The sequence below is a fragment of the Limanda limanda genome, chromosome 15, assembly GCF_963576545.1.
Source record: "Limanda limanda chromosome 15, fLimLim1.1, whole genome shotgun sequence".
NCBI classification, from domain to species: Eukaryota; Metazoa; Chordata; class Actinopteri; order Pleuronectiformes; family Pleuronectidae; genus Limanda; species Limanda limanda.
The window spans coordinates 15870340-15891017 of record NC_083650.1 but is presented as its reverse complement, the minus strand read 5'-3'; the positions used below and the strand labels follow the sequence as shown (position 1 = coordinate 15891017).

The 20678-nt window shown below is 42.7% G+C and overlaps 1 protein-coding gene across 1 annotated transcript; it reads right to left on the bottom strand.

The window, feature by feature from the left end:
• Positions 1–183: 183 nt before the first annotated feature.
• On the bottom strand, positions 184–20273 carry egln1a (egl-9 family hypoxia-inducible factor 1a). Its single transcript, XM_061086817.1, has 5 exons — positions 19222–20273; positions 6996–7115; positions 1728–1864; positions 1569–1636; positions 184–1469 (listed from the first exon to the last, which is right to left on the bottom strand). The coding sequence occupies exons 1-5, from the start codon at positions 19987–19989 to the stop codon at positions 1414–1416; spliced, it is 1149 nt and encodes a 382-aa protein (XP_060942800.1). The 5' UTR covers positions 19990–20273; the 3' UTR covers positions 184–1413.
• Between the last annotated feature and the right edge of the window lie 405 nt (positions 20274–20678).

Sequence of the window (20678 nt, the reverse complement as noted above, 5' to 3'; positions counted from 1 at the left end):
CATATTGTGTCTAAATGTACATACACACGGAAATGGAAATATGGAAATGCATAGAAACACACACATACACATGTATGACATTAATCGCAACAATAGCTTCAACTTTGGTTCAGAGTTGGCCATAAGAAGCTCAAACCTTCTGATAAAGGAACATTTAATATAAGAAAAAGACGACAGGTTCAATTCATTTCTCAGGTCTCACCATTTTATTGATGAGTTTTCATTCTAAGAGCACTAATCACATTATCTGCCATGGACATTCACAGCAGATCATTCTTTCAAGTTTAGCAAGGAGACAGTTGTTTGGTTACAAAACAGGAACATCCTCACTGTGTTTGAGTTTAGTGATTGTCTAGGAAAAGATATCTATACGAAATTTTAAATGAATTTAGAAATTGAATCAAAGTCTGAAAAAACTGTGGAATTACTTAAAACTGTTTATACAATAACCTTATGGTCAGTGTCACTTAGCATCTGATCAAACTACTATTAAAATGGTTTCATCATTATTGAATAGTCCAGCTAATTAATTGTAAGTATAATTATCACAGATGTGTGTTGATAAGATAAAACTGGTTGGGGACATTTTTTTGATTATACAAATACATATGGTACATATGTTTTCCGAATGTGAAGTATCTCATTTTCATTTATCCATAGAGCCACAAAATTACAGACGGTGCACCATGGTAGGTGTCCTGCAGATGGCAGCATGGAGCTGTGTAAAGTGCAAACAGAGGGCAGGTGAGGACAGGCAACAGAGTCCTTCACCCCCAAGTCAGACAGATCAATGTGTGATTATTGACAAATGTGGATAAGAAGGAACAGTCAGACGACAAATGACACGGCTTGCATTAACTATGCGGCAAATGAATGAACTCAAACTAAGACAAATGATGTTCTGTCAATAAAAGGGTGTTTTTAATTCAGATCATTCCTCGTATTATTGCAAACTCAAGCATATTTTGCCATACAGTATCTTGCAACAGCTGATTCCATGTGAAAAGCATAACACATTAAGCATATGCAGAACACTGTACCTTTAAGGAATTAACTGCAAAAACGTATATGCAAAAAAAGGATGTAGATTCTCTCCGAGCTCCAGTTTGAAGTGATGCTCTGAAAATGTCAGCTATATAACGTAAGCGTTCTCCACCGCACAGGTGAAAAAGACAAAAAGATCCCTTTCAGTACAATGTCATGACATTCAAGGTCTACTGGGTTGCCCGAGTTTACTGAAAATGAACAGAAAAATCACTGTGTGTTGGTTTTGACGTCTCCACGAGCACAGATCTTCCATCCACTCAAGCAAAAAGTCTGCAGTCTTTGTAAAACACACACACATGCTCTCTACAGGCCACTTTCTTAGGATAGAGCACTTAATGGTTGTTTGTGGGGAACGCAAGGATCCCACTAGCTGGGATCGGATGATTTGTCGAGTTCAACCTTTACTCCTTTTTCACCTGCACCTGCACACAAACAAAGCACAAAACACAAGAGATGAAGTAAAAGCTGAAAGGGCTGCAACATCAGAAACTGGATCATGTAGTCTGTTGATCAAACCTCACCTGTTAAGTACTTTTCTTTAGCTCTGGCGCGCTCGTCCGCATCAAAATACCAAACCGTGATGGCATACCTGCGGACACAGAAACGGAAAAGGTGGTGAGCTGGTTCAAAACATTCTGGATCGTCTGAGCGTGTGTGGTGGACAGACGTTGGACGCTGACCTGGTGGCGAAGGCGGGCTGAACCTCGTGAGGGTTCCGTCTGTCTGACCAGAACAGCAGCAGACGGTCGAATTTGGGCTCTATGTCGGCAAATTGGGCCTTTCCTTCTGGGAAGATTCGAAGAAGGCCTCCGTGTTCCTGTAAGAGCAGAACAAGAAGAAGGAGCGACCCCATTATGTACACAAGTCAGGACAAAGCAATCGCAGGAAGGTAAAGAGAGCGCGGAGGAAGTGAAGCCTCCGCACTGATCATGTTTGTGGATTTGATTCTTGATCATGTTCATCCACATTCACAAAACACATTCACGAAAAGGAGATAAAATACCCTGCATTCTGCATACATCATTGATATAATACCAATATGTGAGGCTTGTTGAATGATCAACATTGGACGAGAATGTTAAAGGAAAAGGGTTGTCCAACTTCAGGGGCTAAGAGGAAAGCTCAGGATAGGAAGCAGCAGTGGGGGACGGCTTTCCTGTGGAGGGATAGGAAGAATAACCCACAGGAAAACTGCTCCGACTGGATAAAGGACCTGGAGAGTGAAAAAGCAGATTGCTGCAAGCGTGCCACTTTAACTTTCACACAGCTGATATGATAGGCCCCTCTCTTCACACGCGAACCAGCCGAGCAGAGAGGTTCACACCCTTTGTTGGAAAAGTAAGGCTATAACCATTTATACTACACTGAATGAGGGGGAATGTCGGTGGTGTGACAAAGCTAAATAAAGCACAATAGGGTCAAAGAAGACAGGGGAACTTTTTTCCTCCCCCAACACGCAAGCAGCTCAAGGTTCACTGACGTTAACAATTGTTAAACTGCACGTAAAGCCAGAGATGGCGGCTGCAATCACCCGCCAGGCCGGAAAGCTATGTTGCATGGAGTGACCACAGGTTGACTCTCGCCTGCAAGACGTGACCTTCTGACCCACATCACGCTGGAGTGGACTGATAATGAATGACAAAACCTACAACGCAATGATATGATCTATGAAAAAACATCTGAATTGGTAAAAAGCAGTCAAATAATGCTATGACCTAAAATAGACACTGACCTTGGACAGTTTTTGAAAAAATAAAAAATCAATGTGAAGTCACTAGAATTACACTGTATTGCATTTTTGTTTTTTTTAGCTGTTAAATATTTATGTTATACAATGGATCAGATGAATTAAGTGTGAAAGCTGCTGTTTGGGATCAGAGCACATACCGTTATCATCCCACTCTGCAGCTTTACTCATGTATTAGTGTCTTTTAGCCGATGGTTCTGATTTTGAGGCCTGCTCACCTTCACATGGCCAAATGGTTGATATGACAGGTTAATGCAATTTCAAGCAAAAATTCTTAACCATTTTAAATTGCCATGCTCCACTTTGGGTCCAGTTGTAAGAATATTTTTTTTCTGTACTTCTACATTTAATATCTTTGGGTTTTCTGCCCTTGGTAAGGCAAACAATACAATGCTTTGACCAAAACATGAGACTAGATCAGTAGAGAGCTCACCTCTGCCAAGCACCAACAGTTACATTTAATTTATTCAGGCTGCACCAAGTTGATATCAGTTCCTTTGATTATATATAAAAACACCCTATCTTGCAATGTTAAAGAAAGTGATGAAGATTTCCTGGATCGCCCCCCTCCGATCCAGATACGCACCACACCAATCCTTCAAGATTTGTGGTAATCGTGCAGTAATATCTTAGTAATTTTGCTTACTAAAAAACTTATAAACAAACAGGCAGGGTTGAAAAACATTTCAATTTGTTCCAACTGGTTTGTGATTAGCTAGTTAACCCAGAGCTGGAACACCAATGCAGAACGCTCTCATGTGGACTCTGAATAACAGGCAGAGGGCCAGTAAAGAGATCAACAAGGCCGGTAAAAACATTATTAGATTCTTATAATGGTGCACCGACCCTCAAATGTTTTCCAATGGCCAGTACACCCCTGTTAAAACACAATTATAATTTTTTGGAAAAGTAGGATCTATGACGCATGGACAGAGCGCCTGGTTTTTCTTCCAACCATGCATTTCTAATGGGTTTTAATGTAAGAATGGACGCAGCAGAGAAAAAGCATTCAACGTGCAGCCATATTATCTCAGCATACATGAAGATTTGCATTCGAGTCCCTAACTTCCTGTTTACCTGTCAAACTGCCATTATTCTACATCTCTCAGTCTCATCCAGCAGCTGAGCTCGCTCACATGTCACAACCCCTCCCCTTGCTTGTTTCCCTCGCTGATCTCATACATTAGCTCTCTCGAATCTGATCTACAGGAATCTGTCATTGTGACGGAGAACTCTGATCCCTGTACTAGAATGAATGTTTATCAATCACTACAATGTTTGCAGTAAATCAGGCTCCACACTGCTGCAGAGTCATATTTGGGTGAACTGTCACACCTGTCGAGGTCGGACACTCTGAGAAGACATGCCTGGAATAATGACGATAACTAATCATGAATGAAACAAAGAGTGGTGTGTATGCGTGTGTTTGCCTCAGTACAGTGTGTACTGTAGAGCATGTGATAAACTGGGAACCTCTTGCCCCTCACTCATTGCATGCTGGGATACCGCCCCCCCTTTCACTGCAACCCAGAACAAGATAAGCAGTTTGGAAAATAGACGTGTGGCTATTACACAGTAAAAAGGTTAATGCACTGCACTTTTGCCCGTTAACTTACAGTAGTTTACAAAAAGCAGAAGTTACAGCGTAACCCTCTTATGATAGAAATGTCATCACTGAATAGCATTTCTTTATTTTGACGTGTACTTTCAACTCTTCAACATGTGTTGCACAGAATCTGCACTTATAACATAGAGCATAGGATTTCAGGTGGCTGATTAATTTCCTTCCACTGCTTTCTGCTTGCCAAAGTATTTATCCTCCAACTAGTGCGGCTTGCGTGCATGGTGAACACTTACATGATATACCACGCTAGGACACTTGAGGATATCACAAAACTTCAGTATCTCACACTTTATGTACTTATTTTGAAATCTAGGCTGAAATATTTATTATACAATTATGATTTACAATATACATCTGACGTTACACCTACACGCTGAGGATTCAGTACAGGAGTGAAGCCGCTGACGACAAAAGTTAAAAATCGGGGGTAAATGATTGAAACAACTGAACCTGAACATTCCAAAGCCATGTCATTCTCTCATGTAACCCCGGTATCTAGGCAACCGCATTCTATAACGGACCGCTCATCACAACCCTAATAATTCAGCCAATCAGAGACCTGATTATAATTATTCACATGTCCAACGGGCTTCCAGAACATGGCTCATTTGAATAATTGAAGCTTGTGCGTGAACATAACAATAGGAATCAAGCAGCAGCTCTGATGATTAACACAGGGTCAGCCACCTGATGTGGAAAACATTTTTATATACACATTAACTAGCAAAAGTTATGACTGTGCTGAGTGAGTGGTGGTGTCACACCGGACACAGCGATTAGGACATAAAACACTGCTATGTAGGTGTGTCACTCGTTATCAGAGGGTGTGGTGTGGTAACAATACTTAGATTAGTATGTTTTCATAGCAACACAAGACAACCAATATTCCTTGCAACAGGACAAGTCATTTGTTCCCAAGTTGCAGGTAGAAAAAAAGAAACTAAGTGTTCTCTGGTTATATAAAAGATAGAGCGAAATGAATTGAAACCATGGCAACTGCATCAACAGAGAGGAGCAACAGTCACAGTCTGAAACGAACCAGGGACAGAATGGAAGTGTAAGTACATCATTTAGCAATGGTGTTGCAGTCAATTCACATTTTAAGTGCTTTTAAATAAAAAATGTATGAACAACCCAAGACAGGTCCCCAATCCCTGTATATTCAGATTGGCTTGTCACCTGCTTTAGGACAGCTAAAAATAGTGATCCTTTCTGTATTAGGTTCCGTTACTTCCCTCTCAAAGGTGAGTTCCTGACATTAAATGCCAAACACATGTGCCGTAGACTGTATATAAAGATGGAGATAAGAACTACAGTTAATAACAGAAACCATCCAAATATATTTGATCCCATCCACTAACATGGTGGAGGTAAGATTTATGACCTATACCAGAGCCAGCCACCAGGTTACGGCCGAGACGCTTTGGTTTCACCTTTAGGGAGCTGTCATCTATTGTATATACGGTCTATGGTCAGTGCATGTTGTAACAAAGATGTGGAGGGGCAGGTGGAAAAAATAAGTAGATTTGAGCTTTCAAAGTTACGTCAACTTACTGTGGGCATACAAACTGAATTTATAGGTTGATATAGATACCAATGCCTAATCAGGAAGGAGCACCCAGGGTTAAGCAGCAGGGAGGCAGCTGATCTTTGGTAATTGGGGGCCTACATATACTGAACACTTCCTATCTACATTGTAAGATAATTTATATGAGATGTTGTGGCAGCACCACTGTCCATCTCTGGCTGCTCTCATTAACTGCACATGCATGTGCAGCAGGGACACAAAGCAACATGAGCATCCACAAATAAACAGTCAAAGTTGTCAAGCTATGAATAATTTAATTTAATGAGATACTTTGGTTTTATACAACCCTGTTTTGAATGGTGGACACGTGGTTATACTTAGTATTTTACCAGTTATACAGATGTTGTGATTCAAAATATATTTCTGACAGTGAAGGAAAAGCACAGACACCTTTTCAAAAGGGAAGCTATTTGATGTTTATGAATATTCCTGCAGTGAAACACAACCTAAAGAAGGTTTTGATCCGTACAGTTATTATTCATCATAGATGTTTAGTTATAAAGTACCAGAGTAGTTCCATAAATTAATTCCCTGTCTTCAGTCTGCCTGTAAAATCTGCTTGTTGCAGGAGGAACAATGGTTTTGTGGAAGGCAAGGGGGGAGCACTCTTCACCCTGATTGGGTGTGGCTAGATTAGCAGGATCTCTGCGGTTAAATGGGATTATGAATGGGGAGAGTGGACAGCACGTACTGACACGTAACCTCTACTCCTGACTGCGCGGGTGAGAAGTAGAGCAGGATGGAGGGAGAGACGAAACCGCCACAGTGACAACAACCAGACTGATCGGTCGCATAATTGTGACAGGAAGTCCAGCTGACATAAAGAACAGATACGTAGCTTTTCGCAAATAATAGTCTTCTGATATTTCAGAGACAATTTCCCATCATAGTTGATTCAGTGTTTGAGACAAAAAAATAAATAAAAGCATAACCCACCAGAGTTTAAATCTTTCACTTCTTATAATTTCCTGCAGACATAAGTTACATACCTTGGCACTCCAGTCTTTATTAAGGTAATATATGCACGTGACGCATCGTCCATCGCCATTAGGGTTATCCACATGCCGCACGTACCCTGTCCCATTTCCAGGATAACACGCCACCATTGCCTGAAGACAGAAGATGAGAAGGCGTGATTAGTAAAAACAGACATGTGGCGACGAAACGTATGCATCCTATGCTAAGATCTCATATGTGTCGGTGAACTGTGTGATCATAAGGAGGAAAGTTGAGATGACATGAAAAGAAGCAGGAGAAGAAGCTCAACCAGCTCGTTGCTGGCCTGCGATGAGGATAGAGCGGACTTGGCACGGCCACGTTGTATTGTCTCTCCTTCACCTGAAACCAGACACAAGCCCTGGCTGCTCACAACCCAGCTGCGTCATTATAAACTTTAAACCAGCCAGAAAATAAACCGGAGATATCGTGCTGCCTGTCAACTTCCCCTTGCCTTTTCCTGCTCTATTAAGACGTGCATGATCTGTCTGGGTATTGGCGGTGAACCCCTTTGAGCTTTTGTAAACTTCTTGGTGTAAACAACGTGCAGATGCTCTCATACAACTCCGAAAGTCCCACAGGAATAAGTGGGGACTCTCACACTGTTTGGAGGACTGTGACAGAAACACTTCCCTGGAAAACAGAGGAAATTAAAGTAAATGCATGTCTCTATGTTACATTGCCTGCCATGTCAGTGTGCATATAGTGTGACAGATATCAGACCAGAAGCACTGGAACTTATAAACAACACGTGTACGACACCAGGCGACTGCGTGTGCTTTCTGACTTGAAAGGGGAGCTGAGGTGAGTGGGTAACGTGCACAAACAGAGGGCAGATTGAGCCCTCATGCACCGTGTCTAAGCAGTGACATGACAAAAGGCAAGTTCCTCCACATTCTTTCATGCAACATAAACCATAGCAACATTATTCTAAACACTCACAGCAGACCAAACTCCCTCAGTTTGTCATGTGCAGCGCAAATTAATGTCTCTTTCAGCTTCTTGAAATGTGAAAAGCAATCGTTTGTGCAGAAAAATGATAGAATACGTTCGATTTCAAATATTTGGTTTCATGGATTTGAATTTGAATTGCGGCTGCTTGCGTTAGTCCACATTGATCTAACATTTTTTGAATGGAATGCACAGTGTCAGGGAATTCATAGCTGAAAAACAACAAAACTCAATGAAACCTAAAGATGAACGGTAAGGAGGTCTTGCTCTGGGTGCACAAACTGAAACACTACTTTTTTTAAATAAAAAAAACAAGGGTGGGTCTCAGAAGAAGCGGCTGCTGGGAATCAAAGCGGGTGAGAGGCATGCAAATTGACAAAGGACTTCCTGTTAGTAAGGTGCAATACAGTACGCTTTGTGTGTGTGTGTGTGCGCGCGTGTGTGCGCTTGTGAGTGAAAAGAGAGAGAGAGAGAAAGAGAGGGGCATAGACAGAGAACGCACAAGGGTGGGGCCAGAGCAGCAGAGAAGAGTGAACTGCTATAAACTTTGACTCCTGGCCTCCCTCCAGAGGGAGCAGTATTTTAATGGTTGTGCTACGTGCAGAGCGTGAGGAAGGTTGGCTGATCCTCGGCTATGTCACCCCTCCCACCCTCGACTGCTCGGCTCATGCTGCAAAGGCTGGAGATGGGTAAACAGTCGCTGCAAGGGAAAAGTGCGTATGTGTGGATTCAGATGTGTGCGGGTGGTTTGTGTGTGTGTGCGTGTGCGGGGGCTCACTGAAGGTGTAAGGGCGCACTCGGCAAAAACCCAGACACAGCAGTTTTGCCTTTCACTTCCTTCAAAGGGACAGCTGTAGAAACTCTATCAGGGTTCATGTACTGGAGGAAAGGTCAATTATGCACCTTTGAGTGTGCCATGTTAAAGGTTTAATATATGAATATTACACTTGAAAATTATTAAATTTGCAGTAAAATCCGGAATACCGCAGTTATTCATATTTCACACTGACAGCATCCACAAGAAATCGATGGAAAAACATAAAACTTGGATGAAGAGCAGCTTTGACATAGTGTTTAAGTCACGTCTCCTTTTCACCAGATCTGGTCACGAAAAACCCAGCAAGCTCGAGCAAGGCAGAGGAGACAGCTTTCCATCAAATCATCAGAACCGCAGACGGCTGGAAGCTTAAACCTTGATGCAACAGTGATGCAGACATTACCAGAATATGGCAGAATACACTGGCACAATGTGGAGGAAAATCACAGATTCTCCACATTTAAAGATATTTATTACCACTTTGTATGCTCACGTATGCAAATCCTCAATATTCTCCTTTTTCTAAGGGCAACAGTCATATAGTTCTGACAGAACTTAACGTTGAATATAACCTGGTCTAAACTGTCTACCAGTATCGGTAACTCTTGATTATTTCTCCATGCCCACATGACTCGTCTACACCGCAGGAGGATTTTCTTTCCTTGACATCTTCACCTCTGACCTTTGTCCCCATTTGAGCTTCCTTTCTTCTCAGCCCCTTATTTTCCCGCGTTCCTCCGTGGCCCTCATTAGGAGGTTGACCTCGCTCACTGTGTCGTCTGTTTACATTCCACAGTCGCGGCGTCAGAGGCTGACGGGCTTTTACAGACGGAGAGCGAACAAGAGACAGAGTAGAGGTCATAGAAGCAGCTCGCAGAGGCCGTCAGTAAGGACACATTAGAGGCTCATAGACTCACATAATCGGAGCACGAAAAATGAAAATAATTCACGTCATAAACACTGCAACAAACAGTCTGCAGCCACTGGCAAGCCTCTGTGTCAATAACCAAAAGCTAAATAGAAGTATACAATTATTCAGTAAAAGAAACATGTAAACAATCACGTATATTTTCATTGAAGCCACTATGACATGATCTCTAATTAACTAGTTGTGTTTTCACTGTACTTCCAGTCACTTAAGTGGTGTGTCTCTAATCTCTCTATGCCAACACACAGCCGATCTGCTCCAATTCAGGACATTGAAAAGGATCGGGAACTTCCGCAATCCCCAATTTCTTTATTGTCGGTGCTGTGTTTGTTTTCATTTGTTTCCTCATTGCACACACAAGTCAATGCAGGTGACAATTACTTTACAATGTCCTGGTCTCGGATGAGCCTACTGTGACATTCATTCAAATGACTCATGGTCTCTGTGACAGTCTTAAACATGAGTCAACATTTGACTTAATCCCTTTATATCTGAGGTGGAGATTATAGACAGAGGATCCCTGTGTGTGTGGGACAGAATAATCTGTTTCACACAAGAGATACAGTTTTCTTTTCTGCTTTATTCTGAATGTCTCAGACACCTGCAATTTAAGCCTGAAACGAGAACGGTGTTTACCTCCACCCAGGCTAGGCATTGTCTTAAATTCAATCAAGATGCACCAAATTTCACACACTCAAAGATATGGGTTCCTTGAATGTGCCTGCGGCTTACAAACTACCAAACCCCCCCCAAAAAAGTGACAGTGGACAAATCACAACCTCCTTAGCGGGGATAAAAAAATCCAACTTGAAGTGACTGGGGTGTGACAAGCACAGACAAGATTAGCATTATTTATGTCAGCTAGACGTGCAGGTTTACTGTAAACTAAAAGAGACCCTTTCTCTGATGAAATCTTTATCTGGGTTTTTGTATTTGCACTTCAGTACAAAGATTAGACTGTTCAAGTATTTCCACAGAAGAGAAACCAAATGTAAACCAAAAGCTTAAATTTGATTCAGTCTGATAAAAGCTTGGGAGGGTATTTATATAGCAGATATCTGCTGTATAAATATAACCGTGATTTCTACATAAACCTTGTTGTACCATAGTACGTGCAAAGAGGTTCAGCTGCTGGCAGTGAATATACTAATTTCAGCTAAATCAGAAATGCCATGGGTTTTAAAAAAGTATTAAGTTAAAGATATATTCATGTTAGAACAAAACACGTTACAATGGGAAAATCAATCATGATATCAAAAGGATTTATAAAACTGAGACGATGAGTATAGAAGTGAAGAAACAGCTCTATGCAGCTCTAAATAAATCAAGATAATTATTCATCAATATAAAAAGGTCCTTAATAATGCCGCACTGTAAGAGATGCCACTAAACCACTTGTTGGTGTGACCAGTTGAGAAACGTGGTTTGCACCACTGCAACCCTGACAGCTCTGTTGCTGCTCATGAAAACCTTCTTAATATTATTTTATAATATCATCTTTATTCTGTAGAGTGTTCTGTTCAATTACAGAGGAAAAGTTGAACTCACACCTCCGGCTTTTCTAAAGTAGACTATTCTCAGGAGAGGTGGATATTTTCAACCAGACAGCTTCCTGGTTCCTAATGTCTGATGGAAAGTCATGGCTGATAAGAAATCTTCCCAGTACAGTACTTAATAATGATACATCAGTTAAGCTGTAAATGGTAAATGGACTGAATATATATGCAGCTTTTAACCTGAAATGTTAGAAAACGTTCATACAACACACATATTCAAATAGATTGCTTTGTTCAACGGCCGCTACGATTTAAAACTAGATGCATCCCGAGCACAGCTTCAGACAACTTTCACTCTGCTGATCTCTTGAAAGGAAACACCGTTCACTGTGATGCTATCAGGTCACCTCAGGTTCACGCACTGATGTGAGCCATGAATCGGGGTGGAGCGAGAATGAAAGGCTGCGAGGGGTCTTCTCACTTCACAGAAGGGATGCTTATCCAAACACCAGCACAAACAGTTGGGATGGAGACCTTGTAGCACAGGGGAGTGTGGGAACCGAGAGAGTTTGGGCCCCGGCCCGGGATTGCTCACCGTTTTATCTGTCAGACATGGGTTCTGCTCAAGAGGAAATCCCTGTTTAAAGTAATGACCTAGTTTTCTCTTTTCTTCTTTACTGTCGGCCGTGAACAATAGAGGGACGTATGCAGCAGCCTGCTCTACCCCTCACCCTCAACATTTTACCGCAAAAAATGCAGCAACTCTTTCTGCTCTGATTATGCAAACACGGACAGGGGATTGTGCTCAGTCACCAGCCTTGTAGATTTCAGCAGACTCTGCTGGTGTCTCTCAATGACAAACAAGATAGACACACAGGCTGAACTCTATGAGCTGCTTAGAGATTCATCTGGACTAAACTCAAATGCTGAGACCCCCTCACATTACAGGCCTGCAGCTTCCACTGACTGAAGTCATTTAATCACATCCAATAACTCATCAGAAACAGAGCATCAATTTGTCATGAAAACTGTCCTGCTAGGACAGGCTTCCCTCATCAATACCTTGAGCTAGGAATTGATATCTACAGTGATGTGTGAATTTTGTGCAGTAACTTCTTAGTGACTGCCCAGTCTGACTGAATGGCTCCATCGGTGGCTGTGTGAGAGCCAAGTGAGCTCATTCTGTAATTGGATCAGTCACTGATACTTTCTCCATGCCAGTGGAAGTAGACTGAGCACAGCACGAAATATGAGACAAAAAGTGAATATATAAAAGAGCATTTTTCAGACAAAGGGTTGGGTGCGAAAGATATTAGGCACTGCTTTGAACACCCTAAAGACAGAGGGTCAAAGCTCTATAAACAATTATCAGCTCAAGCTCTGTACATAGGTTGGAGTATGGTAGTGGAAGACAATCCTTATTAGTGAGGTTTGTTAGAGAACATCATTTTGGGTTTCTTTCAAAAACATTTTGCATTGAACTCATAATATAAATGATCCTAATTACTATTTACTTCATAAATAGTTGTTTGCAGTTAGTTAGACTAGTGCAGTTCTAAACCTGCCTGTTTAGAATGGACTGTTTGGCCTGTGGTGATGTTGGTTGCAGCTTTCTTTCTGAAACTGTTAGAAGGACCTGCAGTAATTGAGGTGCTGAAAGCAAAGTCCGAGTGCAGAATCCTGAAGCTGCACCGCCGCTGCTGCACTTAGAACTGTTCACCTGTTTATTCAAACATGGATGACACCAGAGCAGTGTGGACACATTTTGAATCTTTGAATTTTAAAAATAAATCACCAGTTACTTCAACTGTATTAGATTAGGAATTTTCATATTGTACCATCCCTTTAATGATTCTTTGCCGATTAGTTGTGTCGTAGGCACAACTAATCTTGCAACATCTGAGTTTGGGGTTTGAGACGTCAACAGAACTTTAGTGGTTGTTATCTGTAGACTCTCTCTGTATTGTTTGACATGATTCTTGGTTAGGTCCTAAAACAGGTTGGTGGTGTTTTAATCTGTGGTGGGGAACAGTCGGTAGCAGCATAATTTTCAAGTTTTGATGGGTCCATGTCACATATATGTGCCAGAGGTAGGTCATATTTTAGGTACGAGCTCCACATTTGGTCTTCTCCTGTTCAGAATGACCTTATTCTGTTTCCTGCTCACGCTCCTTCTTTGGTAGTTTGTGGTGGCTGTTTCAAATTTCCTGCGTCAATGTTGAGCGAATGAGCAAATATATAAAAGGTTGAACAAATGATGAAACATATTGCCATGATGAAAAGTATTTTGATAACAAAATAAAGGAAAGAGAACAAAATAAGAAGAACTATGGCAAACTATCTTTCCTTTCCAAGTCAAATCACACAGCCCTAATTCAGAATGTCCCATCTGATTTTCGGTCTACATTTATCCCTCTGGTATGTCACAACTATCTTATACGCTACCACGAATGCTGGGTTCAGCTTGTGCTCGGACTAAATCCGCATCCATTACATTTATCAGTTACTGTATTAAGGTAAAACAATAAGCAGGAAAACGTATGTATGCAAGCTGCTGCCATCTCTGGCATGCGGGTAGTGTAGACGGAGGGAACGAGCAGCTCATGCAACCTATAGCATAATGCACAGCCGGCTCCAACGCTCAGAGGGCCACCACCACATGACTTCCTCCAGCCTGCTTACTCAATTGAGCCTTAAGATTTAGGTCAAGGGTCAGCTTCCTTATGAAAGCACACAAATGCAGTTAGTCTGTGAGATTACAAATGATGCAACAAATAACTCAACATTCAACGAGAATAAAATTCAGCTGCTCAGTATTGACCGCAATACTGGCAAAGAGAAGGGGATGGATTTTGTCCAGATTCTTTCAAGTTGATGTCAAATTGCTTCTTAGCATCTGTCAACAGTTTTCACTGAAAATGAGCAGCTTGGCTATAATTGAATGACAGGTCAATATACTTGTATACTTACAGACAATAGGGATTTTGTGACAACAGTAGGAAACCAGTGCAGGATTGTTAGGTGGTAATAAATGATTTCCAGTGTGTGATGAAGAGGTTTGGTGTACACAAAACAAAATTCCAGTTGATTTTCATTATTGTGAAAGTTTACAGATGTGCATTGGTTTTTTCCCCCTGGACAGACATGCAGTGGTTATCTAAATGTGTATAGTGCTGTCTTGTCAAACAAACTGTAATAGTCCAGTCACTGTGGGACCAAACAATACTCTATTTAAATCTAGTTTTTCAATTCCATACTGAGCTACAAAGTGGCATGCTACACAGAGTCATGATGTTTCATGTATGTACACATGCTAGCTTTGTACACAAGCAGTTGTAATGTAGCCTTGGCTCAGTGTCAACATGCTGGACAACCTCGAACAGCTACTTTTCCTTCCAGGGAAAGGCTCTCCCACACACAACCTTAATAACACAATTGACAACTCCGTGGTAGCCCCCACCCAGAGCGCAAGGAACCTGGGTGTGACACTCGACAGTCAACTCTCCCTTACCGCCAACATTGCTGCAACAACCTGCTCGTGTAGATACATGCTGCACAACATGAGGAGAATATGTCCCCTTCTTACTCAGGAGGCAGCACAGGTTCTGGTCCAGGCTCTTGTCATCTCACGCCTAGACTACTGCAACTCTCTTCTGGCAGGTCTACCTGCTAGTGCCATCCAACCTCTGCAGCTTATCAGGAATGCAGCAGCTCAACTGGTCTTCATCCTACCTAAGTTCTCTCACACTACACTGCAACCATCACTGGTTACCAGTGGCTGCCCATACCTGCTTCAAGACACTAGTACTTGCATACCATGCTACACACGGATCTGGCCCAGTCTGCATCCAGGACATGGTTAAAATTTACAACCCAACCCGTCCACTACGTTCTGCATCTGCCAATCGTCTTGCTGCTCCCTCACTGCGAGCTAAACACTCAATAAAATCATGACTGTTTGCTGTCCTGGCTCCTGAATGGTGGAACAAGCTCACCTTTGACATCAGGACAGCAGAAAGTCTACACATCTCTTCCGACTGCACCTTGGTTAGAAGATGATGTCTAATAAACCACAGTCAACTCTGGTGTATATATTTATATAAATATATAAAAGGTTTTTAAAAAGTTAGTTGTACATTTATATTGCACCTTCAAATAGCACTTGTTGTTTGGCTTTTTTGGAGCTAATTGTAATTGCTGAGTACAATGATCGTTGCTGTTCTGGGTTTGTACCCTCATGGTTGAATGCACTTATTGTAAGTTGCTTTTGATAAACGCGCAGCTAAATGATATGAAATGTAATGTAATGCATCAGAGAGCATTCACCATGCTGGAGCTGCACAGAAACAAACACGACCTGCTGCCCGCAACTTCCCATAATGTTATCAAGTCGAATGGGGGAAATGGAAACAATGAGATTAAATAACTATTTGGGCAAAATCTTCTTCCTCTATCTTTCCCGAGGCTTACATTGTGTTTAGACCCTTTGAGCCAATGATACTGGCGGACTTCCATATGCTGATTCTCGCTGGTCACAGACCAGCCGTGTGTTTGCCAAGGCAACTAGGGCAGTGGGTGAGGAAGTCAAGCCCTCCACAGCGTTTGACTCAGTGGCCAGCTGCGAGGATCAACAGCCGACCTGAAATAGTGCGTCTTAAACAGAATGTTACACATCTACCAGGAACTAGCGAATGGGGAAAAAAGTAATGACAGGAGTGGGCTAAAAGAAAACAGCATAGAGCAGTCAGAGCTCCGTGCCTGCACAGAAAACCAACCATCTGAAGGCCACGGGCTTCAATCCAGTGTGTGCTCTTTCACTGCTAAATCCTTTTAATGGCAAGCACCATGATAGCAGAACATGATAAGGTACAGTGACAAATATAAAGCAGTGACTAACCAAGTGTTCAGGACCATGTTAATCCAGTTCTGGTAGTGTTTGATTCAAATGTCAGAAGGTCAAAACCATGTTCATCTGCTTTGAACAGCTTTACAGGCCAAAGTGATAAATTGAATAAAATTAAGGTGAAAACAACACAAGTGCACAGACACAACAATAAGACAAATTCCTATAAAACTACAAACTTTAGGTTTCAGATTATAAACACTAACAGTCCTGCAACAAATTCCACTATCACTCCTTTAAAATGGTTTACATATTAGAAGCAGATCAACATATCTCTATAACAGTCCAAACAATAACTGAACATTAGTCTCTACATTCATTAATTTCTACAAGTTGGACAAAACAATGCAACCAAACACGTCTCCAATGACCAAGCAGTAGATTTAACACCTCTCTTCTTTTTAAACTGATCTTTAGTCTATAGGAAGATAGGATTCATTTTTAATTTTTTAGGCTGTCATATTAGAGTGCAAATGACTTATATTTAACTGGTCTGCATTTCACAAAGACCACAGGAAGAGGTGTTGAGCCAAACTTCTTTTCACTGAAACAGTGGCGCCCTACGTCAGAGTATTTCCACCAGAAAGAGGACGAGAGAAAGAGAGTGAAGACTGAGGGCAGCTCATGCACTCCTGGGTCAGTCTCGTGCCTCACGGTCATATTGACCAGATCGAGTAAAGAGAAGAGTCTCAGGTCACACGCAACCCTGGCTGCTTTGTGCTTTTAATGCCAAGCAGCAGCAAAACAATAACTGTCCCAAATAACTCACAAGGTGACAGGGTGACTTTCATTGTCTGAGGAACCTGCCTGAAAACAAGACAGATCTAAGAACTTAGGAAACACGCCTCAGTGAAACAGAAACAACTGACCCACACTGTCAACTACAACACACTCTGGGCCTCCTCTCAACATAAGAAAGATCTGTCTAAGCAATCGTGCATCTGTTTAAAATGCTTCCATCCTCTTCTCTGCAGAGGGGCAGGAGCAGAGTCAGCGACGCCTCAGCCTCCCTGCAGATGATTCAGCAGCACCCACGGAGGTAATGATGCCCGCTCTGCTCTCCTTTATCCCACTATTTACCATCTAGTTACAGTTCTGTCACACACATTCAGTGTTTTTTTTTATAATCAATGAATGCATCATGTAATATGCCTGTGTTAAAATGTATGCACATTTTTGTCCGCACTTATTAAATGCCCATATTTAATGGCTTAAAAGCTTTCGGTGCCTGATTTGTCTAATTTTAACAAATGTCGTTGTTAAATCGAATCAAATATATTTTGTAAGCACATTTAAACACAACCAGAGTTGACCAAATTGCGGTACCATAAAATCACAATAGAACAAGAGAAGATAAAAACAACATCAAAGTATAGTGAGAGCCACCCAATTTGCACAGGATGAGTCAACAAATCAAACCCTTTGGCAAACAATAGGCTCCACGGGCTAGAAACTAATAACGCTTAGTCAAAACTCAACGTCGACATACACGCACCTAAGATATGTCCTGAACTAGGGGTGGGAATTGGCAAAAATGTGACGATTCAATAGTATTGCAATATTTGGGCCACGATTCAATAGTATGGCGATTCTGCAATATATTGCGATACTGCAAGTATTGCGATTCGATTATGCGATTCATGTCCCCCATATTATTCAAAGGCATTACAAAAAATGAGGAAAATAAGACTGCTCAACCCACTTCAAATGTCACATTTAATTCTGTGAACAACATTGTCCTCTACACATTAACTGAAGTGCAAAAACTCAGACAGGGTAGTGCAAAAACTTTGTCCTTGAACATTCAGGACACAGGACCTTTGTAATTATTTTCTGAATTGGAGACCTCTCACATGAACACTGAGCTCAATCATATAAATAAGAGTAACCTAGAGCTTCAATCAAATTGAGACCTGCAAGGTCATGACCCAAAATGTTAAATTCATTTGGGAATATTGGCATTTTTGGTCAACATGCTCATATGTTAAAGTGCTCCTCTGGGCCGTTACTATATCTCCTGCAGTAGAGAACATCCTTTCTGCATACACACTAGGTATCTTTTAAACTCTGAAACACTCCTCGTTATGCTTTGCCAGCCAGGGGCTGTTACATATATAATTGTAAATAAATATAAAAAAATAAAAATAAAAAAAAAACAAGAACAGAATCGATTTTTTCCCCCCACCACTATCCTGAACCATATGTTCTTTTATGTTATCTTTATTATTTTATGTCTTGTTTCGATCAGTGTTTTTTTTATCCCCATGTGTATTGAAAAGCAATTTGTAACCTTGTTCTGATACGAGCGATGAAAATAAAGTTCTTTTTCTTAATATTTACAAAAATCTAGTTGGAGTTTCTCAATTGTGGGGATTTTAATTCTTGTAGCCCAAGAGGAACTTGCTGTTAGAACCTTGAAATTGTGGAACATCTTACCTACTGAGACTAGACAGGCAACATGCTAAGTGCTGAAAAGGTTTCTGAGGTGCTGACTCATCTATTTGAGCTATGACTCATGTAGGTCAGGCGGATGACAATTACTATAAAACCTCCATCTTTGCTTTACAGCTTCATAACCTGCTGTCACCGGGTTTCTGACACATGGACGTGTGCAGAAGACAGTTGGTGCTGGTAGCTTTGTAAGTTTCTCCTGCAGTCATTTGAGTTTGTTGTGCAGATGACTAGAACATTAAAACGTGTGTATATGCACAGAAAATATGACGTGTTGAAGAAATAATCCACTTTTCTGACTCCGGGGGCATTAGCCTAGCTTTACCCTGGAGTTAGAGAGGACTTACGGGCCTCTAACAACCTGGAGTCAGGTCCATTAGCTAGATAATTGGAAGTAATGGTGCCTTGGTGACATGCGAGTGCGATCAGACTGATTGTGACATTTCTGCAAAACTTAAAGACAAATTAAACCTAATAAAAAAAACCTGAGTACAGTTAACTTTCAAGCATGGGACTCACCCTGGGGTTTAGATGTCAGACTGCTGGTTGTGGGTGCGTTTTAAAATAACTAAATACTGAGCCAGGTATAAAGCAGCAGGCTCCACGGAGACAATCAAAGTCGACCACTGGACTTCCCAGGTTTGTGTGATTTCCACCTTGCTGCCATACTTACTTTCGTCCTTCCATTTATCGTGTAGTTTCCCAGTTTGCCGTTACAGTGTCTGATCACATCGTCCATGCGACTCATGAGAAAGCGGATCTTCTCACAGCCGGCTTCCCTCCCCTCTATCCACGTGATTTTGTCCCCCCGGATGTCTTTGGTCGAGTCGCTCTTTTGACTCACCAACTGTCCGTCTGTGAACCTGCCCGTTTTGTGCAGAGCCTTGACATTGTCCAGAATTCCCAGCCCGGTCTCTGCGCCTAGAAAGTTGTCCACCACGCAGATGCCGTGCTTGTTCATGCAGGGGACGATGTACTCCACGGCGAGTTTCTGCGGGGACGAGCTGCTCTGTCCGTTAGGTGTGGCGGGGTTCGAACCCTCTTCCGCCGGCTTGTCTCCTACCACGGGCAGCTCTGAGTTCGCTTTCTCCGGTAAAGATGCACTGTCCGCCGGCTCGGGGCTCTTCTTCTCCGGGGGTTTCTCCGGAGCCTCGTTGTCCACCGGCGGCGGTGGAGGAGGAGAAGGCGGAGGTGGAGGCGGCGGCGGCGGCGGCGGCGGCGGCGGCGGAGGCGCCTGCTGCTCGGGCTTCTGACCGAGAAGCTGCCCCCTCCTCTCCGCCTCCTTGCAAATGAGCTTGTGCTTCTTCCAGTGCTGCTTCTGGTGCTCCTTGCTGCAGTAGAAGGAGCTCCGGCAGCGGCCACACTTCAGGAGGTTCTCCATTTTCCCACAAAGTTCGCAGACCTGCCGGTCCCGCTCCAGGTCGAGGCTCTGCTGGTCCATGTCCGCGGCCACGACCCGGTGCGCGGCGCCTTTAAGTCCGATCCCTCACACGCGTCCTGCTAACCGACAACTTGTGAAGCGACCCGCCGCCTCCGCCACGCTGCGCCGAGCGAAACAGGAGAAGTAGCACTCATAGCCTCGCCGTTTCACCGCCAGGAACCCCTCTGTCATCTTGGGTCAGTGGAGCGACGCGACAGCGGGGGCCCCGGGCCGGACAGCGGGGGCTTGGTCGCGGTGTTCGGGAGGCATCTCTGCTGGCTAGCGGTCACTGTGAGCGCGGAGCATGGCGCCGCTCCGTGTGCGAGCAGCCAATCCGTGGGCCGGCCCGCCCTGACGTCACAAGCTAAGCGCCGCCCCCACCCCGCGGTGCCTTCGCCGACCGTGGAACAAACGAGCTTCCGCGACATGTCACCGGAACACGTGGAGGCTGTAAATCAATGTCATGTCAGGGCAACAGGGTGCGTGCGTGTCCTGCGTCCGTGTTGATCAATAAAACAGCACTACAAGTCATCACGAACCGGACCCTTCGGCCTAAGTCACTCACCCACCGTTATTATTATTTATTTGCACTGACTGTTACTGTTTTTACTACTGTAATACCCTGCCTATAGTGTATTCATATTTATATATATTTATATTTTTATCCTACTCATAGTGTATTCATCGTCCCCATATCTTACAATTCCTGT